At 35.4% G+C, this 13,388-nt stretch overlaps 3 protein-coding genes across 5 annotated transcripts; all 3 read right to left on the minus strand.

Annotated features, from left to right (window-relative positions):
* Positions 1 to 3: 3 nt before the first annotated feature.
* LOC101254664 (uncharacterized) lies at positions 4 to 7,881 on the minus strand. 2 transcript variants are annotated; one of them, XM_004234051.5, is made up of 9 exons: positions 7,653 to 7,881; positions 5,108 to 6,835; positions 4,591 to 4,794; positions 3,954 to 4,445; positions 2,260 to 2,370; positions 1,608 to 1,796; positions 1,125 to 1,349; positions 329 to 449; positions 4 to 232 (listed from the first exon to the last, which is right to left on the minus strand). In XM_004234051.5, the coding sequence occupies exons 2-9, from the start codon at positions 5,534 to 5,536 to the stop codon at positions 108 to 110; spliced, it is 1,896 nt and encodes a 631-aa protein (XP_004234099.1). In that variant the 5' UTR covers positions 5,537 to 6,835; positions 7,653 to 7,881; the 3' UTR covers positions 4 to 107. The 2 variants fall into 2 exon arrangements, with proteins under 2 accessions (XP_004234099.1, XP_010317433.1); XM_010319131.4 differs by having other exon boundaries at positions 3,954 to 4,448.
* Positions 6,269 to 8,812, minus strand: LOC101254973 (uncharacterized). The gene is made up of 3 exons (XM_004234052.5): positions 8,733 to 8,812; positions 7,653 to 7,731; positions 6,269 to 6,835 (listed from the first exon to the last, which is right to left on the minus strand). The coding sequence occupies exons 1-3, from the start codon at positions 8,810 to 8,812 to the stop codon at positions 6,269 to 6,271; spliced, it is 726 nt and encodes a 241-aa protein (XP_004234100.2).
* Positions 8,555 to 12,511, minus strand: LOC101255270 (receptor-like protein kinase HSL1). 2 transcript variants are annotated; one of them, XM_010319132.4, is made up of 3 exons: positions 11,386 to 12,511; positions 9,748 to 11,241; positions 8,555 to 9,240 (listed from the first exon to the last, which is right to left on the minus strand). In XM_010319132.4, the coding sequence occupies exons 1-3, from the start codon at positions 12,341 to 12,343 to the stop codon at positions 8,849 to 8,851; spliced, it is 2,844 nt and encodes a 947-aa protein (XP_010317434.1). In that variant the 5' UTR covers positions 12,344 to 12,511; the 3' UTR covers positions 8,555 to 8,848. The 2 variants fall into 2 exon arrangements, with proteins under 2 accessions (XP_010317434.1, XP_004234101.1); XM_004234053.5 differs by having other exon boundaries at positions 9,748 to 12,431.
* Between the last annotated feature and the right edge of the window lie 877 nt (positions 12,512 to 13,388).

The raw sequence follows: 13,388 nt of genomic DNA on the forward strand, positions 1-13,388 counted from the left end.
AAATGAAAAAGAAATGTAAATCTTCCTTGATCCTTTATACCTGGAAAAAGTCTAGTCCAGCACTGTACCTAGTTGTACAAATATTGAATGTGGCGGAGCAAAAATGTTCATCTACTATTTTCAGTAACTGGTCTAACCAAAGCAAATGAACTTTGGGGATTTGTTGACATCAATAATTCCAGTACAACAGCATCACTGCCGCGGCTTCTCTTGAGACCTTGTTCTATCAAGTCTGCATTTAAAGATTGTCCTCGCTAAGTAACTGACATCATCATAGGCTTAGACGCTTGTATGAAAGAAACAGCTTAGTGTAAATATTTGTATTTACCAGGAGAAAGCTTTTCCGTTCCATAGAGCTCTTTCACTAAAGGGTTTGCTTCCCATTGACTTTCAGCAACACGACTTGTAGGCTGGAATCCAGCAATTTTACCATCCCCAGATAAAACAATCTGATTGGCATACGTACAAGCACATCAACTATGATAAACACATCTAAAGCAACAACTTCCAGGAACATATGAACTGGTCAATTGAAAACGTTCATGACAAGTCTGTAGCCATGTTCAACTGGCAACTTTAGAAGAGTTGAAATCCAGATGAGACAAAATAAGTTAAAAAGGGTAGAGAAAGGTCTTACAAGAAAAGAAAAGCTAAAAGCTAAAAAATAAAATCAGAAGTAATGGGAGCAAAGGAAAAGTAGCAATGACAGTAGGATCATCAACACTCAAATTTTATAATTCAGAAATCCCGTAAACTAAAAGTGCAAACCTGACTACAATTAGCTCATTTCAGGAAATTTTGAATCATTTATCAGGGGGTCGAATAGTTGTGGACAGGATTATTATGTGATCTAGACTTAGATCAAGCAGTCAAGCTTGATAACTAGCTTATTTAACTGTGCTTGTCCATAAAATGCAGCGGTTAGCTCTTACATTTCTCACTTATTCCCAAAGGAATATATTAGGCAAAATGTTCACAAAAGACCAAAGCCTTCCGTTGTCCTAGATTCTTACCATAGCTAGCACAATACAATGCCTATCCTGATTATAGTTAATCTTGTGCTTCTATGTTCATGATGGCAGAAAGGAGAAAATAAACCAATAAACTAAATCCTAAGAAGAGACCTGATAACTGGCAATATCTTCTCCAGCTGCTTTCATCTCATCTTCAATTCCTTCTGATGGCGTGGAGCTGGAATTGAGATCTAAAACTTCGGAATCCATCTCATTCTTCAGGTATATTGGAAGCTCCCCAATCCAAGCAGAGCTGCCAGAACCCATGACTACATCTCCAGGCCAACAATAAAATTCCTTGATTCTCCTAACAACGGAGACACAGTAATCTTCCAACTACAGAAACAAAGAGCATTTGGCAATGTGATGATTGAACAATATTACCTACTCATAAAAAGAGATAGAACGCCTAGGGTAAAATGATAATCGACTAAAGAAGTGTAGAAAACAATAGTAGTGGCCAATAATGCAAAAGCATGTATCATCCACTACTACAGGGTAATAGTAAATATGGACCACAACAAATATAGAAATAGTATTTTCTTATGACAAGTAATGGAACTGAGGGTGTGTTTGAACAAATAAAATCCATACCTTGCAAGATTCCATGGACTGAGGCTGAATGGAGATCATGTCAGATGAATTGACTGGATTAACACCCGGGTGATAGTGCTTTCTAATCGGGAGATAAGGAAGATAACGTTGACCAAGAATTCTTATAGCAACAAGAAAAATTCCACTTGCAAGGACCATAGAGATTGCTTTTGACATAGAAATGCTTCTCTAGAATCCAAAAGGTGAAAATATTATTATCCATTTGGTTCCAGAAGACATCTTCGGTACTTGAAGTAATCAAGTATATAAAAGAAAACTTATATTATATCAGATACTCCCAAAAGATATAGAATGCATGAATGTGAAGGAAGGCAATATCCAAAGAAGATACCAACTAGCCATTCAGGGATTCATGTGTCAGTCAAACAGAAACCACTTCGAAAAAGGGAGTTCAAACACTTCAAATAGGAGTGGGGGTTTTACCCTGTGCGCACCCAAAGGATAGCAGCTGTGGGTTTCCCTTGTCATAAAAAAAAAAATACTTCAAATAGCAAACTAATGAGGGTGCTTTATTAAAAATGTATTTGTTTACATATTAAAAATTATAAAAGAAGAATGGTTACAGAAAAAAATTGTCACTTCATGGATAATAATGAATAAAGCAGGCATGTATAGAGCTTATATATCATACCTTGCTAGATGGTGAATTGAAAGATTTTGCAACAACACCCAATGATAATTGTTTGTAGGGAAGTGTATAGACATCTTCATAATACATATCTAGAACGTCACTCAGACCAACCTGGAAAAGTAAAACAAGACAAAGTAATTATTAGAGATGATTACAATGCCCATCAAGTGTGGACTTCAAATGAAATTGTTCCTGTAGATCACATTACATCTTAACCTGAGTATTATAAGCAGACCAAAAAGGAAAAGCATTTGGAAACATCTTGGGAGATATAAGCATTTGATGAAAGAGATGTTTGTAGTCTATTGGCTTCACACACTCCAAATACACACACCTACTAGGAGGGTTCATCAACTAAAATAAAATGGATGACCTAATACACGTCTCACTGTTAGAAGTGAAGGTTGTAAATTTTAGAACCTTATGCTTTGGGATAAATAACTTGTATGAACAACAAAAACCAAGGTGCTAGAAGACTAAAGTGGTCATATATTTAGCATCTACAACTTGTTTTCTAAACAATCTCAGCATAAAAAAGAGGGAACTATAAGTAAGAAACTAAAGAGCTTTTAAGAAAGTCATCTCTCAGAGTGCTTTCTCAAAAGTTACATCTCAGAGTGACACTGAAGAGAGCTTCCAAGGGGAAGGGAGAATTGAAAATTAAACTGGTTCCCATTTTTCCACTAGAGCCCAACACACATTAAATTACTACTCCCTCCATTTCAATTTGTTTTTCTTGTTTTGACTTGCACAAAGTTTAAGAAAGTAAAGAAGACTCTTGAATCTTGTGGTCTTAAACTAAAGATATGTAAAATGTACCAAAATGCCTTTAATTGTGTGGTCATAAATATACCATGTATAAAGTTGGAATTGCAGAGTTGCCAAAAAAGGAAAGATGTGTTCTTTACAAACAAATTGAAACAGAGGGACTATTTAATAGGAACTAAAATTACTATATATATATATACACACACACACACAAATACCTAACAGCTGAAACTACCAAGCAGGACCAGTCGATTGACCAAGGAGAAACAAGAAACGGCTCTAGCAAAACCGACCATTCAAGATTTGGCACTAGTATAAATGTTGGACATTTTATTCATACGTGCATTCCTATTTCCTAGTGTTAAATCTTCAAAGATTTAGGCAATTGAACTTTTCAACCTTTTATTGCATAGCCATAGACAACTAGTATAAATGTTGGACATTTTATTCATACGTGCATTCCTATTTCCTAGTGTTAAATCTTCAAAGATTAAGGCAATTGAACTTTTCAACCTTTTATTGCATAGCCATAGACGATAAGCAAATTCTCCACCAATGCATTAGCTTACCCCATAGGGTGACTAGGTTCAAACTCTTTTAGTGCTAGGCAATCCAGAGATAAATATTGGAGAATTTAATGGTTGTGAATTAATCAAATCAGCAAAGCAAAGCACAACACGGTGAAACAATACTTACCAAATGCATCTATCTCTTGATAATTGTCCACAACTACTAAATCAACATCAACCCCAATGATAAGTGATGTCTATTCGACTAACTCATGACTAACTAGTGCCTCAAGGCAAAGGAGCTAACTTAGTTATCTTTATATGATACTTTTTGATGAAGTATCTGTTGTATGATATACATTTCATTAGCCTTAAAGCTGATGCAAGAAACAGAAAATGCAGAGAACATGGAGTTACCATTTGGGAGTGAGTCAGAAAAACCTCCCATGTGTTTGTTGCTGTTTCCTTCCACCCTTCAAACTTCACATTGTCAAGTTTCTCAGCATCAATCTGCAATTTGTAAGCAGGTACTCTCTCACTCAGCCAAGAAATAAATTCAGGGCCTCCAATTTGTTCCAGTTTGAAGTATGTAGTTGAAGTTAACCAATTGCCCATCCATCTTCCCTCCCTTGGTCTGTAATTCGCCCTTTCGGAAGAAAATTTCTGGAGCAAAACATTGGCATTTGCAACTATCTCATATTCCATTAAGTTGTATAGAGTAACAGAGGAATCTTTTGAGACAATGCTTTTATGTGTGTCAAACCAACGGAAAAACTTCTTTGGGGCTCCACCAGGAGTTCCATTAAAGAAATGTTTTTTTGTGCTTTCGAGAGCAGAAAGACAAATAACTTCTGCAATAACAGAAATGACTCGTTCATCTGATGACTTGATAGCAAAAGATGGAGGTACCTGCTGATAGGAAAGGAATAACAGAACTCAACCTATCAGTATCATGTAGCACCTGCAAGGCAAAAATTATAAATCTGACATTATAAAAGAGCATAATGACAGAATTACAAGATAAAAAGATAGAAACATTAAAAAAGCTCCCCACCTCTCTTGGTGTTTCAAGATCATCCATATTCCTTTCTGTTCCTGGTATAAAAAGTACTAGATCAAAGTTCCAAAGATGTTGCAGCGTTACTTGTCTAAATGTCATAGCAAGTATATTTGTAGACGTCGTGCCGGAAAGCATCTCTTTAGTTATGGTACTTCTAAGCTTATGAGCTTTCTCCATAACTTTTCTTGCTGGTAAGAACTGCCAGAATGTCAAACTTTAGACACATTATAACCATCATTGCAATAAACAGAATCAAGGCCATGAAACTGCGCCACAAAAAAATGAAGATCATCTACATATGAAGATGGCCCTTGCATTTCCGTGCCTCGAGCAGTGGGTCACGGAAGTAGCAATTTTACCATAGTTTTAAGATAGGGCTTGCTTAATGATGCAGGATAAACAGAACAAAACTTTCTTCCAGGTAGATTAAGAAAATGAAGCTAAGTTTACATCTGCATTAATTTTCAAATATCAGACACAACTATATAGTAGTACTTGTACATAAACTCACCAGTCTAGTAGAAATAGTACTATGCTCATCAGAAGGTCCCGGAAACAATGTTTCAACAACCATCGCATCCATACCAGCGGCAATATGTTCACCAGCAGCTTCACCACCATCCGCCGCAGCAGCAGTGAGTGCCTGCTGGAAGTCAACAGCACCAACCAATGTAAGTCGAGCTATATCGTTCTCATAAGTTCTTAAACAAGGTACAGATTTCTCATCTCCGTCGAAATCAGCTACTGCCTCGAGAATATTTTCCTCCGTCATCGGCTTAAACGGCTTCTGCTGCGCCGAGCATGAAATGGAACGGCGACGGTTTCTGTAAAGTGTGAAGTGTAAGTTCCGGATGAACAAAGGACATTTTCTGATTGCGGAATTGGTTTCCGGTGAGATTGAATTGGCCGGAGAGTTAATGAGAGTAAGTGTGAACGCCATTGTTGAGGGGTTTCAGATTGCTAGGGTTTATTTCAAATTCGGCGCTTTCTGGCGGGTACTCCGTAATTGGGGCTCCGACTTTCGAGTGTGAATAAAACGGGTGATTTGCAAGAATGACCCACAAGGGATTCTTTTAGCTTCTTTCGTCCTTTTCAATTTTCGAGATTCAAACACGTTTTGTTATAATTATAATTAATTTTATAATTTTTTTTAAATATTTTAAATTATCAATTATTATAACGTATAATAATTATTTACCTTATTTACAAAAAAAGTTAATTTTATTTCAAAAGTTTTTTAAAAAAAATAATTTGATTATCGATATTTAAATGGTGCCACATCAATTGGAAAAGATGGAATAGTAAAAAAAAAATGCTTTCCTCTTAATATAATAATAAGTAATGATTAAAAACACATTTGAAAATTATATTTTTACAAGTTTTATATCTAAACTATCTTGTGTTCACGTTTTCTAATTAAGCTCAGAGCGTTTAAATTCTGAATTTCTTGTTATTTTATATCGATTCTTTGTAATGATCTCTAACACAAATAGGACCATTTTTTGGTTTCAAAGTTGATGAATTAGCAGAGCTTTTGTGCTACCAATTGCATAGTTCTTGCAAACATATGTTACATAATCTACCTTTTAAACACACACAATTGTTTACATTACTTCAAATAACCATAGAACAGAACTAATGATACTTTGTACAAGCTTCAAGGACATAAACTTCACATAACTAATCGATCGATAGGTACTCTACTACTCGTAGTTCCCTCGAGTTTCTGGTATGGCTGCTTTCGATTTACAGATGATCGATGCTTATGCAATTCCTTCGTGTTCTTATCGAGGTAATGGAGTAAGAAAACCATACCTATCGACGTAGCAAACATAGGAATAGGACCAAAAAACCACAACAACAAAGGTGTAGCAAAATAAAGTGATCTAAGTCCTAGTGACCAAAAATCACCTCCCCTGATCACAGCCAGTTCAACGTAGCTAATCGGTATATCAGTATCAGGCGTACTGATTAGGTAATTCGCGTGAATGAAGCACCTCGATGATTGAACAAAGCACGAAAATGCAAGCATGAAGCAGAGAAGTAGGCTAATGAATTTGATGGACATTGTTTCTAGTCTTGTGTCACCATATATTAGTTCACTACTAAAAACACTATTGTTAGCCATCCAAGCTCCAATAAGAAAACTTAAACTTAGTGAGACAGATGCTAAGAATGTTGCTCCAGAGAGACTAGATCCTAGAACAGTTAGAGCTGTAACAATGTTGTTTTTATCATCCTGCAAGAATTCAAACACAAGACTTAATCAAATGTAACAATTGTCTATCGGAAATAGACTCTAGCTACTATACCTTTAAGGTAGGGTAACGTCTGTGTATACTCTACCCTCTCCAAACTTATTTTGATAGGACTACACTGGACATGTTGTTGGTGTCTTTCGAGGTAACGATTGAGAGAATACATTGATAATTCGTAATTACTATATATAATGGCGGAATCAGAAATCCTAGATTCAAGAAAAATGAGAAACATGTTAATCGAGCTGTCCTTATGTTGAGGACAATAGCGGAGCCGGGAATATTACAAAGGATGTTCAGAAATAACAACTTGTTATGCTAAAGGGTGTCCAAAACATGTTATATAATCATTTCGTATATCATTTTACTTATATATATGGTAGTTTTTTTCCGACAAAGGGTGTTACCACTATGTGGCTACGCCACTAGTCGAGGAGATTCAACAGTTTATATATACGTAAAAGACCCAAGTGGCGAGGGTTTGGAAATGGTGGTATATGCGCAGCCTTAATTACCCCTAGTCTAAGGAGACAGAGACTAGAGATGTTCCCGATAGACAGTCAGCTCAAATAAAGCATAACGTGGCACTACTAGCATAATCATAAATTAAAGTTTTCACATGGAAAGTATGTTGTAATGATCTTATTGATAAAGTGGAAAGAGATGAGCAACAATAACTATATCTCAGTTCCAACGTCTTTCATTTTAACGTATTTCATATCATCATCGTACTAAAACAACATGAAAAGTGAAAACAAAGAATCAAAATTAAAACTGAAATATGTTGTTTAAACTTACCAACATAATTTTTTCAACCCAAGCTCTTTTGTCATTATTTTCAAATCCCATAACAGTAGTATGAGGAACTTTTAGGTATCTATAGAGCAAATGAAGATGATAAACAAACATAATAATTAAGCCAATTGGTACCAAGAACAAATCAAGGTACTCTTTTTGGAAAACCATTATAATTTTCTTCTCTTCTAATGTGAAAAAAAAGTTGAATAATTTCAATCATAATATTGTTGTACAAAAATTGTTGCTTCAAAGTAATTAAATGGCATCTTTTGTTAGTATATTTATTAAGCAATCCCTTAACTTAACTTAGATGTGTTGGAAATAACTACTTGCAAATGTGAAATTCAAGAATCAATAATCCATACATGTCATACTAAAATTGGAAGCAATTTGATAAGAAAGTATTGTCGCTTGGTTTAATATCAAATCGAACCAAAAATCAAATCAAATCGTAAATCAAATAAAAAAAAACACTAATAGTTAGGTATTGGGAAAAAAAATCAACTATATTTTGTCTGGTTTGATTTTAACTAAAAAAAAAATTCAACCCTACACAAAACCAATTTGACATTCTATATTAAAATTTTATTTCACGTAAAAATATTTATTTTGATATAACTTCTTAATATTTGTTTTATTTTTCCATAGGTTTTACCTTTGATCATATTAGTTCAAGTTTGAAACTTAGAATTTTGAATGGTCCAATAAATATTATATATAGTCTATGAATATTAGTAACTCTAATAATCTCAAATCAAAAATGTTATATAGTCTATGAATGTTAAAAACTCTAATAAGCTCAAATCAAAATCAAATTAATACTAATGTTAACAAAAAAAAATTAATCCAAAACTAAGAATGAAAATAATTGTTAGCTTAATCAGGCTAAAACTACAGATAAATTTTTAAAAAATTGTTAATGATAAAGAACTTTAGGAATTTTTATAAATTTACAAGAAAATAAAATTCATCCTTTTACACTTCACCTCAACTCTGATTTCCCCTTCTCTCCAAAAAATAAACCGAAAATCGAGTATTGATAGACAAAGTATTAAGCAATTAGCAAATTTAAAAACTCACACTTTCACGATACAACGACTATGCCTCAATCCCAGACAAGTTGGTCTCGAGTCTCGACCATATGAATCGTCACTGTCCATGTTCGATGCATCTAAGCAAAGATGTGTTGGTTATCTTTAAGCTACATTTCCTTGATCTGATGCGTCTTCGTGGTAGTAAGGGGTCAACTTGCCATCTGTTAACGCTGTCTTGAGCTGGTCTCCGCCACCAACTTCCTGCAGCATTTTTACGACTTTTCTCATCGGGGGTCGGTTGATTGGGAGGGGGCTAGTGCAGAGGAGGCCAATTTGTAGGACTTTGCTTATGTCCTCCTTGAAACAAGAGTCGAGTTTCGGGTCAATAACATGATTTATACCCTTCTGGTCTAGAGTAGCGCAAACCCACTTCACCAAATCCTTTTCCCCGTATTCGGGACCTACAGGGAGTTTCCCTGTCACTAGCTCGAGGACTACCACGCCAAAACTATATATATCACTCTTCTCGTTCACCTGAAGTGTGTATGCATATTCTGCAAGACGAACCCAATTTAGTTCAACCTTAGGAGCTCTACGAGAAGCAGAAAGCAAATGTCAACAAAGAATGACCTGTTCTTGGAGCAAACCTTAGTGTTAAATGTACAAGGGCAATCAAGTTAGTTCTAAGTTGCTCGGATCCTCCAAAATGTCGTTGCACCTGTATTGGATCCTCTAAAATTGATCAACTTTGGGAGAATCCAACAAAGACATGCCACATTTTTTGAAGGATTCGAGCAATGGACCAAAATTACTCATATATATTGGAGGTTTAACAATAATCAACGACAATATACCCAATGTAATCCCACAAGCGAGGTCAGAGGAGGATAGAGTGTACAACAGACCTTATTCGAGGCTTAATTATAATATACTCTTAACAATATATGACATATGTTATATTTAGGCATACATCTTAACTACAATTTGCAATGGAAGGCATAAAACAATTTCAATAAAATCATGTTTGTAAAACTCACAAAGTGAAGGATCAATCCTCTAACCTGGAGCAATATAACCGCAAGACCCTGCAATGACTGACATAGACATGGTTCCCTTGTCATCGACATCAATCACCTTTGCCACACCAAAATCAGCTACCCGAGCTCCAAACTCCCCGTCCAACAAGATATTGTTCGACTTAAAGTCTCTGTGAACAATCGGAGGAGCACAATCATGATGCAAATATGAGAGTCCCTCTGCAGTATCCGTAGCTATCTTAAATCTCTTAGGCCAATCCAACAACCCACTTTTGCTGCTGTGTAGCAAATCACCCAAGCTTCCATTAGGCATGTACTCATAAACCAAAAGTTTGCAACCCCTTGTTGTACAACAACACCATAGCCTAACGATGTTCTTGTGTCGAATTTTGCCCAATGTCTCAACCTCTGCATCAAATCCATCATCCTGATACTTACCTTTCTCGATGTCACAACTCTCATCTACTTTTTTCGAATTTCTTGAAAGTTTTTTCACAGCAGCAGCCTCACCATTACTCAAAACGACCTTGTAAACCTTCCCGGAAGAACCACTACCAATCAAGTTGTCTTCATCTAGAGCTCTCAGTACTTCAAACTCATTGAAATCTAACTTATGAAACGACGTCAAGGTCCATTTCGATCTATCCAACCTTTTTGCTTTCTTGTAATTCCTATACTTCCAATAGAACGAAACTACCCCAACTACAAACACCAAAACAGCAGGTACGAAAAGCAATCTCAGTAACCATACATAACCAGCAGTTTTACCTTCATCTTTTCCATCACATAAACCTCCAATATCTCCACATAAACCTGGATTCCCCAGAAAGCTATTCTTGTACATTCCCTTTGCATATGAAGGAGGAATACCACCCGAAAGGCCATTATTCGATAAATTCAGCTGATTGAGCTTCAAATTCTGCAACGCAACTGGAATTTCCCCCGAAAACTTGTTTCCTGATAGGTCAAGATAGTTCAAAACAGACAAGCTCCCAATTTCTCGGGGAATTTCTCCAGAAAGATCATTGTTTGCCAAGTTCAATTCATTCAATTTCTTCAAAGAATGAACCCCACTAGGAAACTTACCACTTAATTCATTGTTGTGGAAATCCATTCTTCCCAATTGCTCAAGATTCACTATACTAACTGGCAACGACCCTGAAAACTTATTATCATTTCCCACAAAATCAACCAGACTTTCCAAAAAGCCAATCTCTTCAGGAATATTACCCGAAAATTCGTTCTTTGACAAAATCAAAGCTGATAAATTCGATGCACCAGCTATAGTTTTCGCGATTCCACCAGAAAATGAATTGTTCGTTAACTCAAGCAGCGAGAGGCGTGGCAGCCCCCAAAATTCCACAGGGACATCACCTGAGAACTTATTATGAGCTAACCTCACACGTAATAAGCTCCGGCATTGGCTTAAACTCTGCGGAATTCCACCGGAAAATGAGTTATCTATCATCAAAACCTCCTCTAAGACTCCATTTCCGCACAAATTCACCGGAATTTCACCTGAAAACTCATTGTTTGAAACATCAATCCATACCAATGGCGAAAATTTACCAAGATCTTCAGGTAAAGTTCCATTCAAACTATTACCAAAGAGCTTTAATTCATATAAATTGGGTGAATTTGCAATGGCTACAGGTAACTCACCATACAATTGATTCTCATAAAGATTGAGCGACTCAAGTGGCAACTCACACAACCCGTTCGGGATCGACCCGGTAACCCGATTCATCGACACGTCGACCCGCCTCAACGATGTCATATTCGACCACCCATTCACCGGAAACTCGCCGGAGAACGAGTTATTATACAGCTCAATTTGCTCAACACTAGTTAACTCAGTGAGCCAGCTCGGAATCGGACCGTACAAGTTGTTTAACGCAAGGTCCAAGTTAACAAGCTTATTTAATCCCCTTAATGTACCCGGAACCTCACCAATTAACCCACAGTCAGTTAACCAAAGCACCTCGAGATTCGTAAGGTTCCCAATCTCCGGCGGGACCCGACCCGGCGAAAACGGGTTGTACGACAAATTCAGCTGTTTCAAACTCGAAATATTTCCAATCTCCGGCGGGATAGTCCCAGTTAACAAATTTTCAACCAAACCCAGAACTTCAAGTCGCCGGAAAGCCCCAAAACTCGCCGGAATTTCGCCGGTAAAGTTATTCCCGGTTAAATCAAGATATTTCAGCTCGTGAAGCTCAGCCAAACTCGATGGAAGACTACCCACTAACAAATTTTGAGCTAAATCGAGATGGACAAGAGATTTACAAGCAGATAACTCCTCCACCGGAAGTGTCGAGTTAATAGAGTTATTATAGAATGAAATGTACTTAATATACTTGAGCCGGCAAAGAAGAGAAGCCGGAAATGGGCCGGCGATATTGGTATTGGAGAGGTCAATAGATGTAACAGAACGAGTTAAAGAGTCGCATTTTACTCCATACCAGTTACAGGGTGAAGAGTTATCATGGAGATTCCAGTTTGAAAAAACACCATTTGGGTCATCAAATCCAAGCTTTATGGTATGTAAATAAAGGGATTCTTGGTTTATTGAGAGAATCAATGTAGGTAATAGAAGTATAAGCAAGATTTGAAGATGCATTGTTGAAGAAGATGAATGAATTAGTAGATTTTTTTTCTAGAAAAAGTGATTAAGCCATTGTTGTAAGTTTCGAGATAGACTTTGAAAATTCTTTGATTATATATATTATGTTTTTCTTTTTTTTTTTAGAAAAAACTTTTTCCATCGAGAATATGATTGTGTTTTCATGTGAATTTTAATACTCAATCCGTCTAATATTAGTTTATCATCTTATTATAAACGATTATCTCATAACTATAACTTTCTTTCTATCTAATAATGTTCATATTTTATTTATAAATAGTTATTTCGTATAAGTTGTCCAATTTAAGGAAAAAAGGATTAATAAAAAATTTTCTTATGAAGAAGTTTTTTAAGTAGTGAATTAATAAAGTTATTTTTTTTATTTATGATTTTTTAATATTCAAAATAAAAAAAATATGATTGATTAATATGGCTCATTTACTAGATTATCTGAACTTTCATCTTTATTAACGTAGATTTATTTCTATGTTGTGAACTCCTTTTTCTTCCCTTTATCTCTGCGTAATAAAAAGAAAAATTTTAAAATAAGTATTTTATATAAATATTTCATTATATTTGATACGAAGAACAATATTTTCTTTATAAAAATAAATATTTTTTATATTTTTTTTTTTGTGTTTGGTGCTAAGTAAAAAAAATATATATGTATATATATTATCTAGATTATAGATAAAAACGGAGAGTTGTAAGGTAAGGTAACGGAGGAATATGTTGAAGGGTGAGTAAGAAATATAATTTGTGGAACTTATATTTCTTTGTTTCTTATAGAAAGTTATTTTCGTCTATTTTAAGGACATTTTTTTAGAAGAAAAAATTTATAATTTAGTGAATAAAAACATTTCGTGTTTATGCAAGGATTAAGAGAAAAATTGTTGATCATATTTCAAAGAGGTTGATAATTTAAGTGCGATGCAGATAATCCACCAAGTAATGATATCGATATTTACGATTCAAACCATAGCCTACAAATTATGCAAGGACAATTTTATCGTTTTTATAAAAAAAAATCAAAAAATCAAAG

The sequence above is a fragment of the Solanum lycopersicum genome, chromosome 3 (genome assembly GCF_036512215.1).
Source record: "Solanum lycopersicum chromosome 3, SLM_r2.1".
Taxonomy (NCBI): Eukaryota; Viridiplantae; Streptophyta; class Magnoliopsida; order Solanales; family Solanaceae; genus Solanum; species Solanum lycopersicum.